Genomic DNA, 24,145 nt, shown 5'->3' with positions numbered 1-24,145 from the left:
ATTAACCAAAAGTCAATCCTTGGCCTTCATGGTGTAACTATGTGGCATTTCTGAACAATAGAAAGGTGATGACTGAGCAATGAGCTTGTGGACAATGTCATTTTTCTTCTATTCCAAACATTGGCTCAGACTAAGTTATTGTCAGCTGTTTGCTCAAGAATAAAGTACCCATTTTCTCCTTTTGCATTCTAAATGCCACGGTACAAAACAGGCTTAAAATAGCACAAACTAAATGGTGTTGAGGAAATAACACCTTTTAATGGATGCATTTCTATCAGCATTCAATTAGACCCTGTTCTTACTTTTGATATTTGGTTTGAAAGGTTTCATAAATAATTGTGCTTTGACTCTATTTTCTTTTGACTAAATTCTTTATTTTTGCTTGGTTCATTGAACATCTCAGTTTGACCCCTATAATGACACACCCACAGCTTTTAGTGAGTAAAATCGGATTTGAATTTCTTCCCATACCCATAACATTTCCCACAATGATAAAGGTTCTATAAGCTCTTTTTATTTTTATTTTTTATTGTTGTTGGCATTTAAGGTTGATGTTTTACTACTTGAGGGTCTCCCAAGAATTGAGAGGTTAAACATACTTTATGCTCAGTGTTGCAATCTTGCCATTTTTTTAATGGTCTATTTTCATAGGCTAGAGCTGTGACGGTGTGGGATTTTTGATCACCGCGGTGATGAACCAGCAGCCCCTCCCCCCAAAAAACAAACACAAAGTCCCCCGGCGGCCACGTCGCAAATGAATACAATTGCAACGCGGTATTCTTTATTAACAAATAAAAGTAACAACTAACTACTACCTATCTAACTAATGAACTAACTGTATAGGTGTTGTAGAATGACTGTGTGTGTGTGGGTCACTGCGCTGCCTGTGTAGGAGGAAGGAGCTCACACAGGTGTGTTGGGGGTGCGTGTTGATTCTTCTGCAGCAGAGCGCTCTGGAGCTGCACGCGAGGCTTCACCTGTGCTCTCTGGTACAGACATCTCCTCAGAATATTATATATTGCCCAGTAAGAAACGAGACTGCAGACACTTTGTCACCTTTCCGGTATCCTTGAAGCCGCAGGAGGCTCCGCCTTTATTTATACGGACACGTAACTTTGCACTGCACAAAATAGTTCCCAAACAAAACGTAGTGATATTCATCGCACTCTAACAGTGCGCGTTTGTGTTTGGTGTTACGGAGTGAAGGAGAATAGTAATAACCCCCCCCCACCCCCACCCCCAACACAAAATCCTACGGCGGGTGGCCGTGTCGCGCACTCAAGAACGCACGCAGCTTGTAATGGAAATGAATTCAATGGAAATTAATAATTAGAACGCGTTAAATTTGTCGTATATCCTCACGAGACGGAAGCTTCTTTTGTAGAATCAATGAGGATGTGTATGTGTTTCTGAAACCACACACGTGTGTGTGGGAGAAGAGGGAGCCAGAGCCGCGCGCGCAGCGCAAGAGGTGAGAGGAGCGGCGCAGGGAGTGAAAGAGAACAGTAATGAAAGGTTAACCCCAGAAAACCCTTGAAGTCTGAACACAGGACTAGCAGAAAAAGTACACTATCAGCAAAGATGAATGTGTTTATCCTTCATATGCAGAACAAAAAAAAGAAGTATAAAAAAAAAAAACCAAGTGCGGTGATGCGGTTATCGTCACACTCCTATTATAGGCTACATTTAAAATGCTGTTCCAGGTGTAGCGGATTAACCTTTCTTTAATTTGAGTAATTTCACAACAGTTGCATAAAAGATACTCTTGTAGTTAAATTTCTTGGAAAGGAATGCGTTTTTTATGATAAGTTTTAGGGACGATTGGTAACAAGTGAAGCGAGACAGCAAACGCGTTTTCTAAAGGTAACAGGTTAAACATGGCACACTCTGCCATTAATGCTACAGCTTGAAAGCATGAGCTTTGTAAATGGTAAATGGCGTATACTTAAATAGCGCCTTTCTTCCTACAAGGACAAAGCGCTTTACAGTCACAGACCCATTCACCCAGTCACACACACATTCACACACTGGTGGCCGCTCCGCTGCCAAACACAGGCGCCGGCCTACCACCAGAGGCAAGGTGGGGTTCAGTGTCTTGCCCAAGGACACTTCGGCTCATGGCGGGAATCGAACCTGCAATCTGACGATCATGGGTCGACGCCCCACCGCTGCACCACGGCTGCCCCAGTGTATGACCTTTACCTTTGTATGAAGGTAAAGGTTTGTAGCCAAAAATAGAAATGGTCAGAGATTTTCTTTTTTTGTTGTTGTTGCTGAATAGAAATGTAATGTGAAACTTTGAAACTATTTGCCTCATTATCTGAAGCAGAAGAAATTGAAAGTGCTTTCCAGAAAGAGGCAGCAATCACTGGCAGCATAAAACAAAAAGTTGAAACTGAAATGTCTAAAATGCACATTTAAAAAATACAATTGAAGTATATGTTTCAGTAAATTAAAGGAAATTTGAAATATGTAACTTACATTGATTTACACCATTTGGGTAATGATTAATCGATTACTTCATGAATTGATATATCCAACCAGATCGATCTGTATGGAGCAAGGAAGTTGTTAATCAAATTAAATAGACCTATACCATTATAAAATTGTGTTTATATAATGCTTTTGGCATTTTCACACCAAACGTTTTCTTTTCTATCACAAATAAGTTGTTTCTGTTTTTATTGTTTATCATTTTTTTAACATTTCATTTTGATTTCTGGAAATTACTTTTGCTTTTTGACTTTTCTGTTCGCGAGCCATATATGGCTCTTTTGATGGTCACATGTGGCTCGCAGACAAATCCTTAATTATACTTTTTTTTTTTCATTAGACCAGTCCTTCTCGGGCGCGATGCAATGCCAGAGGCGCGCAGTAGTAGCGGTGCTTGGAGAAAAAACTATCAGTTTACTGTTATCTATTATTTCACAGAGTTTGTACCACCCGGAAACCTTTGAATTGCCTCCCTGAGGAAGAGCGCGCAGTTTTGGGGACGGGATGTGTGAGGAAGAAAGCAGAGGGGGTGGGGGGCGGGGGGGGACCGGCAGCAGGTGAATCGCGCAGAGATCGTAAAAACGTAAACCTGCTGCCCGTCACTCCTGCAGCGTGGGTGTGTGTGTTTGGTTCCATGTCTGTCTCACATCTAAAGAACATTCAGACCTACGATCACGTTTAAAGTCTCAACGCCTGCATGAAGCAGAAACTCACCACGGATCAACCAGACTAGACCATCAGCAAAACTACCACGAGAAATACTCATCATTTATTAGCAACAGTATAACAATGTTATTAAAAATAATCCACAGACTTATTGGACTTTAAAAATGTTGAAATTACATCAAATGCACACATTCATTTGTATATTTAGTTTTAAACATATTGTCGCGGACTGAGTTTAACTTGGCTGTTGGCCCGCGTTAAAAGTTCTGGAGTTCATGGAACGCATCGTTCAAGCAGAGATCTGATTGGCCCTCAGTTCTGTCGCTCAGCCTGTTGTTAGGGAGTTTGGACCAATGGGGTTCAGCCATGGGCCGAATAAGGAAATGGGAGGGCTGGAGCAGGACGGGGGAATATAAAGTTGGGAGAAGCGCTCTCGTCTCGGCGGGACAGATTCTGGAGTTGCTGAATTGATTGTACGGCGTTTGTTGCGGTCTACAGTAACCAGAATAAAGAACCCTAAAAGAGGTTAAGTCTCCGTGCCTTAGTGTGGGAAAGGGACACTACATTATTGTATGGCTCTTTCGAAATTACATTTAAAAATATGTGGCGTTTATGGCTCTCCTGGCCAAAAAGGTTCCCGACCCCTGGCTTAAAGTCTCCCTATGACAATTGATATTTTTTATAAAACGTTGTGACATCACAACAGCTCATGAATGCAACCAGAACGCATTTGCGACAGTTTGGTTGACAGAGATTTAAAAGGAGAAATACCGTAATTTCCGGACTATAAATCGCTACTTTTTTCCTGCGCTTACAGCCCTGCGGCTTGTTCAGTGACGCGGCTAATTTATGGATTTAATTGGCAGCCGCCATGTACGTATTTTCGGACTCAGTGAATGGTTTGAATTCTCTATCTGACACCAAGCACAAGTCATTTGTTTTTCAACACACTAAACAGCCAAACAGCATGGACCTGACTTCAGGTCTTAGACACTTCAGTCATGGTTCAACAAAACGAAACACGCATGCCCGGCCGCATCCCAGAATCCTTTGGTGCCATTAGACCCAACGTGCACGTGATCGCCACTACAATATGATGAAGCTTTCAAGTTAAAAGCAATCGTTAAAAGCAGCGTGAAAAAATCCACCATCACCATCGGGTTCGGAAAAGCCGGTCAGCTGCGTGACGGAGAGAACAGCGCATGCTCCGGAGTGAATTTACATCAGAGTCATAGTGACTCGGCTGGCTGCACGTAAATATGTGGGAATAACATCAGCCTTTATTTTGCCGGGACACGACTGGAAACACAAATCCACGTGATCGGTTTTACGGTTTCTAAGGACTGTCCGGAATTTTGCATTGAAAAGCTCACAGCCTCCGTGTGAGCTGGAGACATGTTCTCCTGCTGCTCATCACATAGAGCTGCGGGGCCGATGGCAGTCTGATGGCTCCCACACGTAACAACGCATCCGCCCCTCATCCACAAAACGTACAGTTTTAAGTCCGATTGCTCTGCACAGACACGATTTGCTCCTCCCTGGAGCCGCCCTGGCCAGATGTGTCTAAAAAGATGGGAAGGGGAGCGCGCGGGGGGAGCGCAGAGAGGCGTCCGCGGCGCAACAGTGTTTGTTGTGGGATGAAACTTCTGACGCACGCGCCGCGCTGAGGCGCGCGCTTTTCAGTCGCCGTTGCTTTATTTTACTGGTGTGTTTTTTAACCAGCCCTGTTACTCCCATAACGCTGCCGCGACACAAGGGGAAGGAGAGCTGTTCCCGTTCACCCCTCCGTGCACTGCTGATACTTGCTCACTCTTAAACACGTACAACAGTGTGGCGAGGCCCCGCCTTTAGCCCCTAAGACTCATGGGAAATGGGGAATCGCTGATGTAAATTTCCTCATCATAACTGAGGAATGTAATGTTGATTATATGGTTACTGTTTGTAATTTTATGTATGCTACCTAGATTGTCAATAAGTAAAAAAAAACTAAAAATAAATAAATAAATAAAAAAACCATAACTGAGGAACTTGTGAACAGAATAGAGGTCCATGCTTTTTAGTGGGTGTGGGTATATCCAAAATGCATGATTCCTCCCACTGCGTGGTTATAAATCTCACTTAGTTAGGGAGTCAGGACGTGATTGGTCAGGTTTACTATGTTGCCTAATACATGTGCCTTTTACTCCGACGTGGTTTGTGTATGTTTAAAAGCAGTTAACCAAGTGAAAATGGGTGGGTGCGGCTTGTAATCGGGTGCGCTTTGTAGTCCGGAATTTACGGTACTCAAAAATGCAGAAATGAAATGATTTATTTTATTACATTTGCTCTCTTTCATAAGAAAAATGCCACAAAAACACGTAAAAAAAAATCAAAAAACATGATTTTCCTCAGAGGGAGACTTTATGATCAGCACCAAGCAGCTTTGCAAGTGTTACAATCCTTCTGGTTAGAGTAGAGCTGAGATCTTTTGGCCCATCCACTGTATTTTCCACGTTACAAATAAGGCCTTTATGAAATTTTTTTTTTGTCTTCTCCGATTCACAAAAATGTGAAAAAAGATATACTCAGAAATGCAATTTTGATCTCAGAAAAATGCCACAAGAACATGTTAAAAACAGTTTTCATTGTAGTGCGTCTTTAATTGAGGTTTTTTTTTTTAAGTCAAGTGATCTGTCACACACCTAGGTGTGTGAAATTTGTTCTCCGCATTTGACCTAACCCATGTGGGATCTTGGAAACCATCCCCTAATGCTTGTCAAGCAAGGTTCCATTTCTATAGTCTTTTGTATGGCTCGGCCTGGATTTGAACTCACAACCTTCCAGTCACAGGGCGGACACTCTACCACAAGGCCACTGAGCTGGCTCTGTGATCAAACCTTATCTTCCATTAAGATCTGGAGGCAACGTTTCAACGTTTAGGTTGAAATTAGCGACATCACAATTTTCAAATTAAAACTGAACTGTAGGTTTCACCATTAAACTGAATCATAGGAAGTGAATTGTTGCATACCTACTGCATACCAGTAACGTTGAAAGGATCAAACACGTGTTGTGCAATATTTAAGAAGAATTTATTATTTATTATTTTGTTACATTACACCAGGCTTAGCATTAGGAAACTGAATTTTTTTTCTTCATTCTTACTTTCCTATTAGCAACTTTTAAAAAGGATTTAATTCTTTTTTCTGTTGTTTTGTAATAAAGAAATCATAAATCAAACCCAAACAAAACCGTGACTCAAAAATTGAACTTTGAAGAAAAGCCGAATCCAAATTCCTTCCCTACAGCTTTTCCCCATCCCTGCACTCATCCCTCCAAGCGGAGAGACATGGCAAAAATATTGTCTTCAAATTTGGACGCTCCTTAACTTCATCAATAGTCACCCATGAGCTACGTTAGCGCATAGCTGCCAGCATCAAAACATCCCATTCTAATTTAGATCTCGGGACATTGTTCGATCAAAACCATCAAAAGTTACCTTTTAAAACCCAGTCCAGTATATAAAAAGACTCGGTCTAATTATGGTGTCGGGGTCTGACTTGAAAGATGTAAGGTTTCAAGGCATGATAAAAAGCAAGAACTCAGAGGAGGTGTATAAATAGGAGTGTGTGTGAGTGTGTAACTGAAGATTTAAGAATCTGGATCAAACGCTCCCCAGGGATCCACGCACACTCATAAACGGGATTGCGCCATCCAAACTCCACAGGCTTTTCCTGAGACAGCTGAGTGCCGTCTGGAATAACATGAACTAGATAATGCAACGTCTGAGCCCCGCCCCCATTCGCACAAGATGTAAGGAGGAATACAATGACAGAGTGGTTTGTACTGTGTAATCTATACGCGTTTAGTCTGTGTGATCAGCCAATCCGCTTCTGTTTTTTCTTAGGTTTTTTAAAGATTGTAGTGGATTTATCATTTTAAATTATGTGGAGCCCTAAATAAAATCAAGTCTTTCAGTTTGAAGCTGCTGGAAGGAAGGAATAATGGAGATATTTAACTAGAGCACAGCATGTTGTTTAAATTTCCAACCAGCATGCTTTGTTCCGCTAATACTTCTTTTTTCTTGGTAAATAAAGAACAAATACTTTACTATTTTTAGGAATTGCTCTCATTTTTTTAAGGACTGCACTTTGAAAAATGATGAGAATTCTTTTTTATTTTTTATTTTTTTTTAGGACTTCCACAAACATGAGCTCAGCTGTGACCCTGACTGCAGGCTTAAGGTGTGCTTAAAGATTTTGTGTGTGCGTTTCAAAAGAAGTGGTGAGGAGTTTTAGGCTGTAAAAGCCAGATAAGCTTGACAGCAGGCCCAATCGCTCTGCTGCCATCACTCCCACTGACACGGTTCCACACAGCTGTCAAATATCAGCGGGGCGGCATCCTCCGAACGTCTGCTGCAGGGTTTCCTGCTGTACAGACTCCTTTGTTTTTGCTGTCTATATTCTCAGGTAGGGTCGTGTCTGTCTGTCCCCATAAATGCGGGATTGTTTTACCGGCGTCCTTTTCAAGTTTTCCTCACATCTGTTCCTCCGTTGAGTGAGGCCCGGCAGTGGATGTGCTGCCAGTCTAATGCTGGTGTGTGGGTGGACGGGCCCACCTGCATTTTCCAACAAGGACAACAAGAACGGACAGAAGCGGAGACGGATTAAAAAAAAATAAAAAGGAACCACAGGGTCCCCTGTGTTTTTGCCTCCCTGATTTGATTGCTCTGGAAATAAATGTTACAACAAAAACAAACAGCAGGAGACGGCCATGCCTACCTCTTCTGTTCTTTTCAGCCCTCATCGTTTTTTCCTCCCTCTTCCTTCCTTTTCCCTCCCACTACACTCCTTCCTCTTTTGTTTCCACTTTCCACACCTCAGCAAACCATTTATTTGGGCTTTTCAGGCATTACTACACCACAAATGATGATGTTCCTCAAAGCTGAATAAAGAGGTTTGATTAATTACTTTAATATCTTAGCTCCTTTGGCTGCAAATATGTTGGAAAATATCTCGTTCAAGTTTTAGTTGAATAATTGTTCAAAATTTTCTTTTAAAAAGATAAAAAAGTTCAAACTTTTATAATAATTTAGTGGATGGAAATCATCTTAATTAACAAAATGAATGAGCTGGTTTTAACCGTATCAAATCACACTTTATTTGTGAAGCACTTTTCATGCACACCTATCATTAAGTGTTTAACATTGTAAAAACATTTTCTACATTTAGAAAACAAAAATAAAAACCTTCACCTACAATACCCCCCCCCCCCCCCCCCAGACACCCACACACACATCATAATGAAGCATGAAATGATTTATAAATATTTATAAATAAGATGCAAAGTAGAAATCTGTCTCGAAGCCGATGTGGGGAGACAATATTTTGGGGATCTGTCCAGCTCAGTCCGTTCATAACATTTTCATAAAAGTATTTGGTAAATGTGGCAAAATGCTGCTGGTTATTCTTCATTGCATAACAAACTTTTTGCCACTCTACAGGTGTAAACATTTTCCTGCAGGAATCCAATTTAAAATGACCTCGCACCAGTCCAGACTTCCCTTGGACATGAATGCAAGGAGAGAATATGTAGAAACAAAAATGAAGAATAAACTTTATTTAGGAATATGCTGCCATTACATTAATAAACATGTGTGGTTTTATTTGAATTGAGAATCTTTGTCCACTCTTCTATCAAGGCTGATATCATTCAGAGATTTAGCCTGCCGTGTCTGGACTTTATCCTCCAGTGAGTTGTGACTTCACTTAGTTATCTTTGTGACTGTTATTGCAGGGATCTGTCCTTGAAGCAGGGTCATGGCACTCTCTGTTTGGTTGGAGGCTGGAGCGGTCTTCCACTTCTCCATTTAGCTCGACAGAGTGACCTCTCATCCACAGACTGCCTGTCATGTAAATGAGGCTTCCTTCTGGTTACACGCCTTTAATAACCCACTGTTGGCGGCAGCAGACTGCATTCACCGTTTATTTGGCTTTAAAATTTGGTTTTATTTACTTTTACGTACGTGTAGGTTTTGAATCATTGACTGTATAATAGAACTGGACTGAGCGAGTGTGATGTCAGCTGTAGAAAAGGATTTGCTTCCGATTCTAACAAGTCAAATTAGTTGCCATTTTTTTCGCGATACAGGCAATGCCATGTTGGAGCCAGACAACATCAGTAAGCAGCGATTGGTCCAAGTCAGTCTAAATATGTCTGAATCTTATTTTTAAAGGTAAGTGCAAAAGCATCAGACACTCCAAGATTGGATATCTGCAATTTTGGGAAAGTTTCGATGGATTCTATTAAAAAAAAAAAAAAAAGAAGCAAAAAAAGTTCAGGCTTGGATAATTAGGGTTTAGAGTTGAAAGTCCTTCCTCTCTTTCTCCCAGATTCCTTATCGTAGACTGTTTTTTTTTTTAGCAGTTTGCAGTCTGTGATCTTTTGTTCTTAACTTTTGTACTTATTGTTTTGCACGTTCCCATGGCAACCACTCTCCCCAATCAGGAGGGAGCTTGTTGGAAGTTCAAGTCCCTACCACTTGAAAATGGGTTTGGAAGAGTCGCTTAGAGCGTTTGACGTACGACCACATACTTTGGTTGAGGCATCTGATCGATCAATTTATTGTAAACAACTTGCACAACACAAAAAAAATTACTTGGAAAAAAAAAAGATTAGCAAAAACCTAAAAAAGAAGGTAGCAGAGCAAGAATGTTTATTCTGACCAATAGAATGACTGAGTAACAGCTGTTTATGTCTCTATTGAAGTCTATGGGATTTTGGCATCTTGGAACCAGCCAGTACTTTAGGAAGTGTTGCTCAGTCCAGTTCTCAAATACAGTCAATGATTTAAACTAGGTCTCCACAATAAATCACACATTTATTGTTGACGCAATTTCAAGCTGTGCAATATCCATATCGTAAAAGTCGGTGAAAATCGCAATAAATTGTAAACCTTAAATGTGCTAAAAACAATCTTAAGGCAGCTTGAAGTATTTAACAAATTAAATAAATCCCTTTATGACCAGATATGAACTGGCTTTTAGTTCATATATGAGCTCAACTTCTTGCCTTTCGACCTTATTAGTTTACATTTCTTTTTTTTCCTTTTATCTATATCTTTGATAGTTTTCAATTTCGTTTTTGTTATGTCGGGTTGTGATTCTTTTTTGTTTGCATGTATTTCATTGTTTTATGGTTCTAGCCCCATGCATCACTGTGGTCATCTGTGGTTATTCTTAACGCGCCGTATGAAATAAGGTGACAGATTAGATCATCTTTATTAGCACGCAAAGCACTGAAGGTTTGTTTATGGCTGATAAACTTTGAATTTTATGTAGAGGGAAAGTGAACTAAATAACTAGCAGCTTTTTATCTGCATCATAAAGCAGAAGAAAGTTTCCTCTTACAGCAGATAGGAAACGCCACCTGACCTCTTAACTACAAATCCAGAAGATGAAGAATTTTTGAACAGATGCATAATTCCTCTAGCAAATGTTGATGTAGGTCAGGGGTCTGCAGCCTGAGGCTCTGGAGCCTCCATTGTTGCTCTCAAGTTAAAAAAAAATAAAATGTTTATTATTTTAAAAAATAGGACATTTTCAGACTAAAAGGTACTTTAAATAAAGCTAAGCAGTCAGATGAATCAAACTTTATAATGCTGATAACAACCAGTAATGTTCCAATAATTTGTAATTTGTGTTGCAGCTTCTTCTACCAAAGCCGTATTAAAACATTTGGATAGATTTTGAATAGAATATTTCATTTTCTACAGGAAATTGATTGGAGGTCAGTGACCGCAACCAGAATGAAGGCTCCCTGGATTATAAGATGAATTTTCTACTTTTTTTTTTAATTCAAGGATTTTAAGTGGAACGTAAAGTCCAAAAAAATCCAGTTGGGGTCACTTAATGACCTCTAATTTCTATTTAGTCATTTAAATATATGAATTTCTGGCTGAGATGCACCACAAACAGTAAAATAAACTGTTTATAGTGTTTATTTATTTATTTTAAAATATCACTGCTGACACTCTACTACATTTTCTGTTTTGAGATGGTCCTATACGGAACAGGATGTACCGGTATTTTATTTTGAAAGGAAGTGAACCTTTTTCAAAAGTAATAAGCTATATTATATTTAGAAAAAAATGCTATTTTCTCATTATATGTATGCCAAAAAAAACAATAGTTAATTTATATTTATCATAATAGAAACAATAACTTAAAAAAAATCAGTGTCTCATTTTTCTAAAAGGTAAAGTAAGACTTTGTGTCTCCTATTAGTTGGTGAGAATATAACCCCTGATGTTAATTTTATCATGCTGTATTTATTCCACGAAGGGAAAATCGTCTCCTCATTTGACCCATGCCCTGAGGGAGCGGTGAGCTGCAGCCGAACTGCCCTCGGGAGGCAGAAGCTTTAAGGGTCTTGCCAAAGGACCCCCACTGGGTAATGTTAATTGCTTGCCATTGATATGGTAATTGCCCCCTGGTACCCAGTATGTTGGGGATTCAGATCTTTACATGTTACTCTGCTAGCCTTCACACAGCTCAAACTTGAACTTGAAATTGTGGTAAATTCTGAGAAAAAGCTTAAACTCACCTCTGCTGTCTTTTTTAGTTTTCATCTGAATGCCACCCATAGCTGTCAGTTTTGGTCATGTCATTCAGAAACAGAAACCTCCAGATGCTCAGTGTGAGGCGGGTCCAGTACATTCTCTAAAGAAAAAATGTAGACATGAACATTTTCTCAAGCCCAAAGAATTGGTCTCATCAGAGAAATCAAAGCTGCTAGCCACCAGGGCCGCATTTACAGGTGGGACGGTTGCCATTAGCTCAAGTTATTTAGACGTTTTAATCTTAAACCCCGTTAGCTTTTTGCGTTGGTTATTTAATAGTTATCCAAACTATAAGATGATTTAAAAAAAATTAGTGTCAGGCAGAAAACATGGTTTTAAAGATAATTTTACCATCTAAAAAGTTAGGGGTGTGACAAATCATTTTAACGACGATTCAATTCATATCATAACTTGAGCTTTGCTGATATGATTTGTAGTCCATACTAGTTCATTTTAAACAATCTGATTTGATCTGATTCCTTAACCTAAAATGGATCCAGGACATCTTTAGCCAAAAACTTAAAGTGTAAATTAAATGTGTACAAACAAACAAATAAAAAAGAATGAATGTCAAATCCATTCACAATTTAGTTTCCTAAAGTTCAGACCGCTGTTGTTTTTCCACATCCAAAGAATCCAAAGGGAAACATTATTAGAACATTCTAGCACACTGGATGGTCACATGACTTTCAGTTCAAAGTCTTTCCACACATTGGACTGGAATGATGGACTGATTAGTTTTTGGCTGTCATCACATGTGTGTAATGGAACTTGGACGTTTTTATGTTGTAGTAAAATAAACAAATGGTATTTTCCTATATCGATTATAATTGATTTATATCATTTTGAAATGATTTTATAACAGTACAGGTATATTCCATTCAGAATTAGTCTCAGACAGATCGATCTGGTTGGATTGTATGAATATAGATCGATTCATTAAGTTGAATAATTGTTACACCCCTTCAAAAAAATGTATGAAGCTTCTTTTTGTCTGGAAGAATTGGGATCCAGTCCTGGTAGAGGTTGCTTAAAGTGAGAAATAGCATCAGTTTACTCTGGTATGTACTCTGAAAACTAGGCTGCAGTCTCTTTCATTTTCATAAGCGTAAATACAGAAAAGAGAAGATATTTATAGAAGCTTTTGCCCTCGGTTCTTTAACTACATTGAATCAGATATTTTGAGTTCAGGTGAATCGTCTGTTCTTCATCCCTCTCTTTATCATCTCTCTGTCTCTCCTCCTCCTCCTCCTTTTCCCAGAGGTTTGTACCCTGCCTGATGAGCTCGAGGCGGGAAAAGGAATGCAGCTTCACTCTGTGAACCTGTTCCTCGTTCTTTCGTTCTCACTCGCGATACATTCACTCCCCCACTACCACTTCTCTCTCCTTCTCTCTTTCGTTTTGCTGCTGCTGCGTGAGACTGGAAAGCCGAGGAGAAGCCCGTGATTTGGGGCAGAAGCGCTCGTGTTGGCTCTGGCTCTCTCGACAGCAAGCCACGTTCGGCGGAGTGCAGCTGTGGATGGAAATTTGAGCCACTCGCATCGGCTTGACATGGATCTGTTGGACTTTGGAAGTTTGGAGAGAATCTACAGCACACATGGATAAAACCAAAGCTGCTGGATTGCTGGATGTCCGGGAAACCTGCTTCTCCTGAAAACATCAGGTTTAGTTCGATCTGCACGTGTTAGACTGAGATCCCTTTTTTTACGTTCAGAATCATTGAAATGTGAGGTGGTGACACATGATTTGTCACAATCTAAGCCAGCTTGACCACCTCCACACCTGCTACCCCTGATTCCATCTGCAGACACGAGGGGAAATGACCGGCTCCAGGCATGAGGCGAGTGTGATGGCAGACTTCACCTGGGGCAGCTGTCTGAGACTCCTCTGAGGTGTTGCGGCGCTGTCAAGGTGGGGTTAACGGCGAGTGCAGACTTCACTTCCAGATGCTTGAACAGCCCCAGACCTGACTCACCTGACATCATCTCTGTCCTGTTCAGACTCAGCTCATCATATTATCCAGTCACCTCCCCTTCTCAGTCATCCCTGCCTACAAAAGCACTACCTCCTCTCAATTTCTTCCCATGGACAAAAGACAAAAGTGTCTCCCAGCATCACAAATCCAAGTCTACCACTTTTAAAACTGAATCGAGCAACAGTTGTTGAACTTGTGAACAGTCATTGCTTTGAAAAGAGAAGCGCCATGTGGAATCAGATGGGTTACTGCAATCACATTCCTCCAGCCGGATATCCCTTCTACCATGTGCCCTGCAGGTAAAGTCACCACTTCTAAAATCCGTCTTTATCTGCTACACCTTTAAAACCTTCCTGTAAAGGATCTTCATTTAATATCCTAAACTCAGAACTTTGATTTATTTTTTATTTCTTTTTTACTTTCTTTTTCACTGATTTATACATCTTAAAAATACCAAGTGCTTTGCAAAAAAAAACAGTTTGCAATCTTTATGAGTTTATTGACTAAGTGCATTTCTTTACGTTGTAAAGGAAGTTCCTCTGCTGAAAGGTTTTGTGCAAAAGAAACTAAACTGGTTTCTCTGGAATGTAGTTTAAACCTCACCAAGGGACTGGTTTAGCCTGCACTGAATAATAGAAGCTCATTTGGATTGTTTGCTAATGGTGTAATTGTGAAAGTAAGTGTTGAGAGTTGAACGCAGAGTTGATCATGTTACAAGAGATCGCCGCTTTAGCACAGATACGAGCGTATTAGCAGTACACTTTATGAATTATAAATACATTTCTCCCTTGGAAAAATCACATAGAGATTACATAAGATAGGACGGTCCTTCTGCATATTAACCCTCACCCACCCAGATACTCTTCCAGCCGCTGGAATGACATCATAACAGTTGAACTTGTTTCTGATGCGATCCGGTCTCAAATGAACACCATCCATCCTCATTCCCTTGGGGGGGAACCCACACCGATGTTTCTCTGCTCTAATAGCCTTAAACCTGTAGCTTCTTAAGCAGCTCAGCCACCAGAACACTGATTCACTATTACTGCTTATTTATAAATTGGTGGCAGGGGTTGAGCCTTACCAAGAGTTAAGCGATAAACGTCAAATGTGCAGTGCTACTCATCTCTTTGCACACTTGTGTGGGGCTACTAATGTAGAAACTTGGTACATGTATCATTGTGCATCTTCAGCACACACAGATGTGTTTTTCATGATTGCTTTACCAGCAGAAAGAGTGGAAATGGTGGTCTGCATGGCGGGTGGGGGCTAATTCTGCTGATGAGTGAGTCATACCTCAGACTGCAGGGCGGGTCATTGACCTGCCCAATCATCCAGCTCATGGCAAAGAGAGAAAGAGATTGAGAGAAAAGAAGCAGGAATGCAGGATGCAGCCTCTGGCTCCAAAAAAAAAGCAAACCCTCTCTGGTCTCTGAATGTTCCACCTGTGGCCGAATCACCTCCTGGAGTCAAAAATAATTTATTTGACATTTTGCTGAATAAATCGGAGTCCGGCTTCTTTTCAAAGCAGAGTAAACAAACTGAATAGCTGCAGGCATGAACTGTGCACTCACATTGGGTTTCTTTTTTTTATTTACTGCCTGTTTTTGTTTCAAAATATCCCAGTTTTCCAATACAGATACACCTTTGTGGTGCTCAGTGGCTTCTCATTTGGATCTATAGTCATCTCCCTGTGAACATTGGTTGACTAGTTACCTCCAGAATCCTTTAATACCAGAAGAATTTCCCTAACAGGACATACTTTCTTAGTTTAGTCAATGTTTAAAGGAATTTTTTGGGTTGAAAGCAATTTACACAAATGAAAAGCTGATAAGGACTTAAAGTATTCATTTTTAGACACTAATAAATTGCATTCATCTTCAGTGCAACCTTGCAGCTGAACATCTTTTTTCCAAAAAGGGTTTCCAAAGATAGTGTGAGAGTTGATGTTTTATGGCATTTGTTGCTTAAACTCTGTAAAAGTTTAGTGATCCCCTGCTGAGGCTGCTCTAGTTAATGATTCTCTCACCTGTCAACACGTACTCCATTGCCATTAGCAGACTCCTCCTCTGCTCTGGCGTTTAATCCAACGTGTTTACATTCAGATGACAAGGTGTTCATTCGCTGTTTGTGAAAGTCTTCAGACATACTCTGTTGTTTGGTTTGCTAATCCATCGTAATCCACAGCATTGGTCAGCCAGGGAGGTTTGAGGTGAGTTGGAAAAGCTTAATGAGGACTGGCGTGTTTGCCTCCAAGTATTGATTGAGGTTGTGTGTGTTTGTGTGTAGATGTTCTGATTGGTGGGAGATCCTGCTGTGGTATGTCTGCGACGTTTGACCCGCTGCTAAAGTGAGTTAAGCAGCCACGCAACATTTTTATCGAGTGTTTGAAAGCATTTGCTCTGTTGAGACGATTGAATGGATGCGAGGAAAAAAAAACCTGGCTAGACTCATAGGGTGTGGCATGTGACAAAGGTCATGACATGGATTCTCAGACCCAGCTCTGTTTTTGCTGAATTACCAAGACACTCCGCGGACCTGCCTGCAGCTAAACATTTCAGCCAGCCTGGTCTGCGTGTGTGTTTGATTGTAACCACTGCAGTGTCTCTGAGCCGTAAATGGATTTGACCTGGTGGCCAGCAGGAGGTGAACAGATTGTCTGAAAGCCTTTACCCCAGCTCAGATATTTAGACTCCTCCTGGCTCGCCTTCACATTGTTTGTGCTCGCATGTTTTTTCATTCCATCTCTGCTCTGACTTACCAGTTTTGCATCTGCATGTCATTACAACAGTAAAATATTATTCCAGAATAATCATCATTTCTTAACGCGGAGTGCGTCACAAATGAGACTCAGCAGGGAGGCAATTGATGGCAGCGGTTCTTTACCCGCCATCTTTAGTTCAGGTCATGAAGCACATTTGCATTAAAGCATCCGGCTGCAAGTAATAAATAAAGATGAGCTCTTCCTGTTTGAATTCCACACAAAGTTTCTGTTTGACGTTTTCGATTGCCAGGCAGAAACTTTATGGAACTGTGAGACAGTAACAAAAGAATGGGGAGTGTTTTACTGCAGAGACTAAAACCGTTCCAACGAAAAGCCTTTTGCTTTCTAGTGAAATGCTTTTCAAACGGCGTTTTTTTTTTGTCTGCTCCTGATTCACAACAATTTGAATACATAAATACTCAGAAATGCAATTTTGAGCTTAGTTTTCTTTGTCCTCCATCATCAAAAAGACGCCAAAAGAACTTATGAAAAACACCATTTTCATGGGAGTGGTTCTTTAAAGTTGATGCCTAATAATCAAAAACAGTTTGCAGTTAAGGAAAAAAAACCTTATTTACACAAAGGAATCTGAAATGTGTCTTAAATACCAGTGAAATTCAGTACAGAAGAGATCCAGATGTTTATTCTTTTACAATGGGCTAAATGAATGTTAGACAGCTGCAAGGTAATGAAGCGTGTTGCCCTAAATCTGTCTTTTCATACCACTAAAGAAGCACATTGATGCTCCAGTGAGCCATAAATCTGAATAAATATGTTCAAAAACTGATGCGTGACTCAGGTAAACTGTCTTGACTGCCTTTTGTTTATAGTTAGCATACGGCTGCCTGATCCTGACGATCCTCCAGAAGAGGGTTTCAGTCTTACCCTCCTGAGTGTTGACACTCTGCTTTTGGCTGAAGTTTTGATGCAGCTGACACTTTGACAGAATGAATTTCCCAGCAGTCTCCCCGGGAAGCCCCCCCCCGTGTCACAAAGTGTCGGGCTGTGACAGCAGCAGACTCAGACGGGGCGACACTAAAGAGATAGCTGACAGAGCCGTGGTTACTGTGCAGTCGGGTCAGGAGGAAGGCAGGGCTGTAGTAGGAAAGAAGGCAACAATAAGCTGTGTGGAGGATCTGAGTGCTGCTAATGGAAGACTGTCTATGAGGACTTCACTTACAGGTTGGGTCAAAACGTGAGGACTTTGGAGTGCTTTAGCATAAATACGTTTGAACAGTTTTGTCTTTATTAGCAAGGAAAGCGAGTTTACTGACTTGACCATTGAAGTCTAAACAAAACCATAAATCTGACCACAATCGTTAAGCAGACATTCTTACACAGCAAATTATGGGGAACTCTGCCTGCAGTTTTTTAAAGTAAAGCACAGACCGAAAAATCCATGCGACATACCAAAAGGTAAAAAGTATTTAGCCATTGTTCTACAACAAGAGGTCAACGATAAATGCCTTGTTGTAAACTATTTGATGGGACATCAGTGTTTGAAACCATTCCTGACATAAACATGTGTAGAGCTGTAACAGAGAAATAAGGTTACAAATATTAAAGATAAAAACTGATGTACATAATCTGACGGTAGAGGTTGTGGAGTACCAGACTGTGACAAAGACACAAAGGTTTTTTTTTATTTGTTCCATGTGACTAATACTACATATATAAAATAAAAAGCCTATAATACAAAACAAACAGTCCTACCAGTCAGATCTCAAATGAATCCCCCTTTCTCTTTTGGATCCTAAAGGTTCAACTTGTTACATTTCTATGATTTTACACTATGAGGATTTTGATGTTCTGAGCAGAAATGATTTCTTTTGGCTTCTCAGAAAACAGGAAAGTATGTAAAGATGATCTTTATGTTATTAAAATGATCAGAGGTTATTGGTGGGGTTAAATAATTGTCCTGATTGACTTAATTCTCTTGATTAGTGAGCTAATCTTGCAGCACCAGCTGGATAAAAAGCTTCACTCAAGATTTTTTTGTCTTTCCTTTTTTAAATATATATTACTCTAAGTGAAGACACCACAATATGTTGTTCTCCTTCTTAAACTTATGATATTGTGTGGACATCAGAATGTAAACGAAGCGTTCCAGCTTTGTCTGGGCCCGTGGAGGGTCGTTGAGAGGAGTGGCTGCATCTTCATTAAGAGAGCGCAGGTATTTTTTTATTTTTTTTACAGTTCCTTGAACGTACCATTGTCATGCATGTGGTAAGTGTGTTGTGAAGTATTTGTAAGGATTATGTAAGTTACACTCACAAATGGTCTATAGGGTGATGCGGTCGCACAGCGCCCTTTACTCAGCACTCTAGTCATTAGTGAGGTTATTCATACTCCCTACTGAACGCACACAAATGCTGCACGCACAGGGTGTGTAGGTGATACGTAAGAGTCCGTACGACGGCCGTAGGATACCCACGCAAATGACACTCTTATCGTCTAATTTCCTCCTTTCTAAAAGTTAGGCTGCACACAAGGGACGTGCTAAGAGCCTTTGCACATTTCACTTGAACAGCACCAACGGGCCCCTTGCGCTGTGCCCCAGGGTTCAGGGGGGTCGAAAAAGATGAAAAATCCACACCTTCTTCACCCTTACGTGTAGCTTAAGTGTTCACTACAACCTGACACCCACATCATGGCCTTAGAAAAAAATGTTTATTAACATTTTTTTCATTTTTCCACTGAGTGGTCTATGATCTTGAAATTTCCTGGAGGCCGCCTGGTTTGTACAGATTTTCCCATTTTTCACCCTCCCATGTCCATCCAGAAGGGCAGTTGTGGATGGAGTTGATATTTGGGGTTAAATAAGTAAGTAATTAAGTACATTTTATTTATACAGCACTTTTCACAGAGCAGAAGTCACAAGGTGCTTTAACAAGTAAAAAAAAATATATATATATATATATATATATATATGTATAAAAAATATAAAAAACAAAAACATGTACCACGTAAAACAATAATCCCAAGCCCAGATAAAAGCAAATTCAGTTAAAATGCTTTTGCAAAATAAAAAGTTTTCAGTTGACTTTCAAAAGAATTTACAGAGTCCAGGGAATGAAGGAACAGTGGGAGCTTATTACAAAGAGAAATGTTAAGCTGCATTGTGTATTTTTCTAAATCTTTCCTGCCTTAACTAGCAAATGTGTTTTTTTATTACTTCCTGGTGTCAGTTACCTCTCAATTTATACAGTGTATAGATCAAAACAGTAAATTGTTGTTTAAATATGGATGTTTTGTTGTCACCACAGACGGGATATAATACAGATTTGCTGAATGTCTCCATTGTATTTCTAAATGATTTGATCATTAAATGCAAAAACTAAAAGTTATAGAAAAGAAATGCTGCTGTAAATAACTTATTGTTGATTTCTAAATGTTTATTGTCAAAGAGCTAAATATTAAATACATTTAAAGTCAAATGTAAACTGCATATTCATGCAACCATTACTATCTAGTTGCAGTGTCTTGTGTTGTTGACCATCACAAGGTAAAGGTAAACAGTTTATATTATTAAATGAGTTTGAATAAGCTTGTTAAAGTTAGTAGGCAGGCAGATGCCGTACACCCCCTATTGTCCCCTCTAACCTCATACCTCCATTCCATAGACATAAAGGGGAATGTGTGCGAGTCTGACACCAGCCGGCTCCCCACTCTCCATCTGTTTGCCACGGAAACCCACTGAACTTGCCCTTCTTACAAGTCTCACGCCACGCCGCAGCTGGCCTGCTCCATGTGGGCAGCAGAACTCCAATCTTTGGCTAATCTGAGACAGCTTTGTGTGCAGTCAAAGAATCGACTGTGCATGCATGAAGAAGCAGAGCTGCTGGGGCGAAACTGCCTGCATTGCTTGTGTCTGTAATCACTCTCTTAGATGACAAATGATGTGTGTTTACACTGTGAATGATTCTGAAGTGGGAAAGGAATACTTTCCCCTCCATATTAACCCAATGTGTGTGACTTTGGGAAATAGTACAGTTTGTCTTTAGTGTATTTAATTGGAGCGAGGATAAATTGCACAACCACAACACATTTGACATTTCAGTTGTAAGCATTTTACTTCTAAAATGTGAAGAGTCTGTGTTACTACAGTCTGTGTGGACAGAAAGCTGAGGCTGCAGAGGAGCTGGAGTCATTTTGGTTTGCATCCCACTCATGTGGCCGCCTCAGAATAGGGTCTGAAGTGTTGTTACCTGTGTTTGTCGCCATGTAGTCTATGTCTGAGGAGCAGTAGCTCCTAAAATAGATTCTGGCTTAGGTAGAAAAGTACATTTGCTGAGGCCCATATGTGAGTTGAGATTAAAGGAAGAATGCAGAGTATTTTTGGAGTCGATTTGAAGAAGATTTGTTTGCTGCTAAGATTTCTGCAACTGTAATGATTTTAGAAAGTTATTTATGATATAAAAAAATAAAATTGGTAATGATTGCTTGTTATTTTTCAAGAAAAATGACATGGAACATTTTTCTAAATCTCCTCGGATAGTTTATTTTTTTGTAAACAAGAGTACTGGGTTGTTTCAGTGATGGCAAGTTACCTCAAAGTCAGGTATTGTTGCAATTTTTGAATGTGCAGAAATCCCCAATTTTCCTGCAGATGAAGCATTGCCCTTCAAAGTGCCTCTTAGCTGAGCTAGGCGTAGCCCCACCGAAGTTTGAGATCTTGCGATAGTCACCAATCAGATGGAAAAATCTGCATCCACCCACCATGTCAAACATTCTGCTTTTTATCCAGGTCTGTGCTTTCACAATGAGGGCGTAAATATTTGTAAAATTCAATTCATTGTTTCAAATAAGTGAGTATCTTGACATCTGTGTTGTTGTCTTTTGCGTTTGGTGGTTTAAAAAATCAAAAAGTCAGCAGGCAGTTTTTTTCTTTGCATTCAGCGAAGGTTCATTTGAGGTGAAGACAGGTCCTGGGTAAATTGACATAGGCTTTTCCTGAACCCCACCACAGTCCTACACCGTTACATTACAACCATTACAAGAGTTTCTCTTAAAAGCCGCTGCCCTCAGGCAGCAACACTGCAAAGCTGTTTTCCAAATGCTTTCTGTGGGACCGACTCTGTAGACTTTTACCCAGTCACAGCTTATGCCTTAGTCACAACTGCCCTTACGGGTGGATACGAGGCCGTCTGTGGGTAAAAAGTGGGCAAACCTGTACGGGGCATGCAGGTGGAAATTCTTAGATCATATACATCAAGGCCAGCAAGACAAAAATGTTCATAAACACTTTTTTTTGTCTGCGGGCATGCTGCGTGCGTCAGGCTTTGGTAAAGACTGAAACGACACGTAAGGGTGAGTAAGAAGGGGGGGGGGGGGCTGTCAAATGAGGAAATTAGACAATCAGGGTGTAGTTTGTGTGGGCATCCTAAGCACACTTTCACATCAGGTGCACAACCCTGGGCATGCTGCATTTCTGTAGTTAAAATAAATCGTAACACCCCTAATGAAATGCATGTTTACTACTCTGAAATGGCCAATTAGACTATTGTTTGGTCCTAGCTAGTTTGAAATGAATGATTCCGCAGCAAAACTTGACCAGATCAATACAGCGTGGTCCACTCTGTCTGTCCGTTTTCTCTAGCAGTTGTTCTCTGTGCTAAACTCTCTTGAGGTGGTTGTTTTTGAAGGAGGAGAGGAAGCTGGAACATTTGGACAACAACCAGGCTCTCTAGGGGAGAATCTGCAAATTCCACAAAGACTCCTGCAGAGATTCTTCTATTGAATGGGATGTAATTTGGTGTCACATTATCAGCTCTTACACCGCTCTTTTTGTGGAACTTGTGCTTTTTTATGTGAGAGGGATGTTAGAAACAACTAGATTAATGTGAGAAAAGGCTCTGAGCAGTTTAGTTCACTCAAAAACTTTGTCTAATTAAATATTTTAACAATTATTCATGCGTTCCTTCAATACTCAATGCCTTACGTTTAGGCATTTGGCTCTAGAGGATACAGTTTGATGCTGTATTGGTGTCACAATTTATGTAAAACCCAACTCTGTTATCTTTTTCTCAAGTTATTGTCTTTTTCCATATTATATTCCGGCAGTTTTAAAATAATCTAAATCTCAAGGTTGTGTTTTCTTTTCTCAAGTCAAGTAAATATTGATATTCTTCACTGTTTCCTTGTTGTTTTATGTGCCGTTTAGATTCCTCACAGACATTATTGCACCTCTGCATGCACACACAGACGCATGCAAAAAACCTTCTTCTGTGAGACAGCCTGCCAGATGCTGTGAAGTGTTTTGAATGTGAATGCAGTGCTGACTTTTCATCCATTAGCATGCCAGGCTGTCAGTTTTATGAAGCCTACTTCCCTTTGTGACGGACTAAAAGCTGCTGTCCAGTCGTCCACAGGCGCTTTCGGAAAAATTCTTCTTTTTTTTTTTCCTCATTCAGTCACATTCGTCTGCAAAATGCCTCTAATTTGTAGCGATATTTATTGCTCTGGCAGTTGTGGGGACTTATCTAAAGCCCAAAGATGGCCTCATCTCAACATTACCATAGCAACGAAATGTCCCGAAGCATTCTCTGAAGGGCCTGGAGGCGGAGAGGTTGCCTTTGCCTTGTGGCATCACCAGTGGCAACAGAAGTGGACGCCACTCAGTCTGACGTCTCTTATTGGTGGTGATGGATGTAACTATTACACCTGAAAGCAACCCTTCCAAAAATGCAGCCAGTGCAATTAACTATTAGTGTCCATCTCTGGAAGCAGCCCTGGAAATGCAGCACCAGCCTGGACAGCAGAAACCTTTTTTAGAGTTAGGAATAATCAGTTAAAGATTTTTGTTTATCTACATACCTAGCGGTGAAATCACATGGATCCCTGACAGAAAAAAGTTTTTATTTTCATTTTTGAGCTGACTGGATTTGTAAAAGCTGGCACAGATTTCATAATCGAGGGAAGGAGTGACTTTGCTTTAGGTAGCCTGCACTGATGAAGACCCACTCTAATCAAAATTGTGTGTTTGTTGTTTTTTTAACATGTTCTTGTGGCATTTTTCTGTTAATGGGGGACATATATAAAGAAAATTAAGCTTAAAATAGCATTTGAGTATTTCGTTATTCAAATCTTCAGGAATCACCAGCACAAAAAAATACCATTAGAAAAATATGGATTTCTGACAGAAAAGGCCATAAGCTCCCTGCTCTGCTCCATTCTGATTCATCCACTCACAGGAAAAAATGGGTCCATGCACGTCTTTGTTTTGCTCATCTGAGCTGGAATCTGGATCAAAACTGTATGACCACATAGCTCCAATATTGTTCCCCATTTATGTTGCAATGCAAATGTTAGGTTGGGTGTTGTGAGGGGCTGTCACCTGGTAACCTGCAAAACTCCTGCTGTTCTGCAGAGACTGTCATAGAAATGACACAAGTTTTATATTTTTTATTTTGTCTAAAAAAATGCATATTTATAATTAAAAGACCACGAAAAACACTTTGAAAAACCACAAAAAAAAAGATTGGTGTGGGACTCCCTAACCCCTATTCCCTGACCCTAGCTAGCACTAAAAAGTCTTGTATTTGCTCTACTTAGAACAACAGATGTTTTTTTCATAGTCAATACAAATATGATTGCATCAAAATAAAGGAAAACAAGAAGCAAGAAATGTTCAAATAGGGGTTTGGAG

General features: G+C 40.2%; 1 protein-coding gene and 1 long non-coding RNA gene across 16 annotated transcripts in view; both read left to right on the top strand.

The window, feature by feature from the left end:
- The window catches only part of LOC101175561 (pleckstrin homology domain-containing family A member 7), a 138,450-nt gene that overhangs the window by 26,369 nt on the left and 87,936 nt on the right, over window positions 1-24,145 (top strand). The window contains exons 1-2 of one of the 15 annotated variants that reach the window (XM_078948402.1): window positions 15,833-15,945; window positions 16,023-16,083. The exons of 12 other annotated variants lie outside the window; for them this stretch is intronic. In XM_078948402.1, the coding sequence (XP_078804528.1) occupies window positions 16,055-16,083 (29 nt within the window). In that variant the 5' untranslated portion in view covers window positions 15,833-15,945; window positions 16,023-16,054. Of the gene's footprint in view, window positions 1-13,667; window positions 14,033-15,824; window positions 15,946-16,022; window positions 16,084-24,145 lie in introns of those variants that run through there. 2 more of the 15 variants (XM_078948401.1, XM_078948404.1) reach the window with 2 other exon arrangements.
- On the top strand, window positions 13,286-13,896 carry LOC144992417 (uncharacterized). The gene is made up of 3 exons (XR_013656336.1): window positions 13,286-13,421; window positions 13,566-13,669; window positions 13,759-13,896. It is a non-coding gene; the product is annotated as an uncharacterized LOC144992417 (long non-coding RNA).

The sequence above is a fragment of the Oryzias latipes genome, chromosome 6, assembly GCF_053564925.1.
Source record: "Oryzias latipes strain Hd-rR chromosome 6, Olatipes_Hd-rR_3.1".
Lineage (NCBI taxonomy): Eukaryota > Metazoa > Chordata > Actinopteri > Beloniformes > Adrianichthyidae > Oryzias > Oryzias latipes.
Note: the sequence above shows the minus strand (reverse complement) of the source record. Positions and strands in the feature narration are given on the sequence as shown.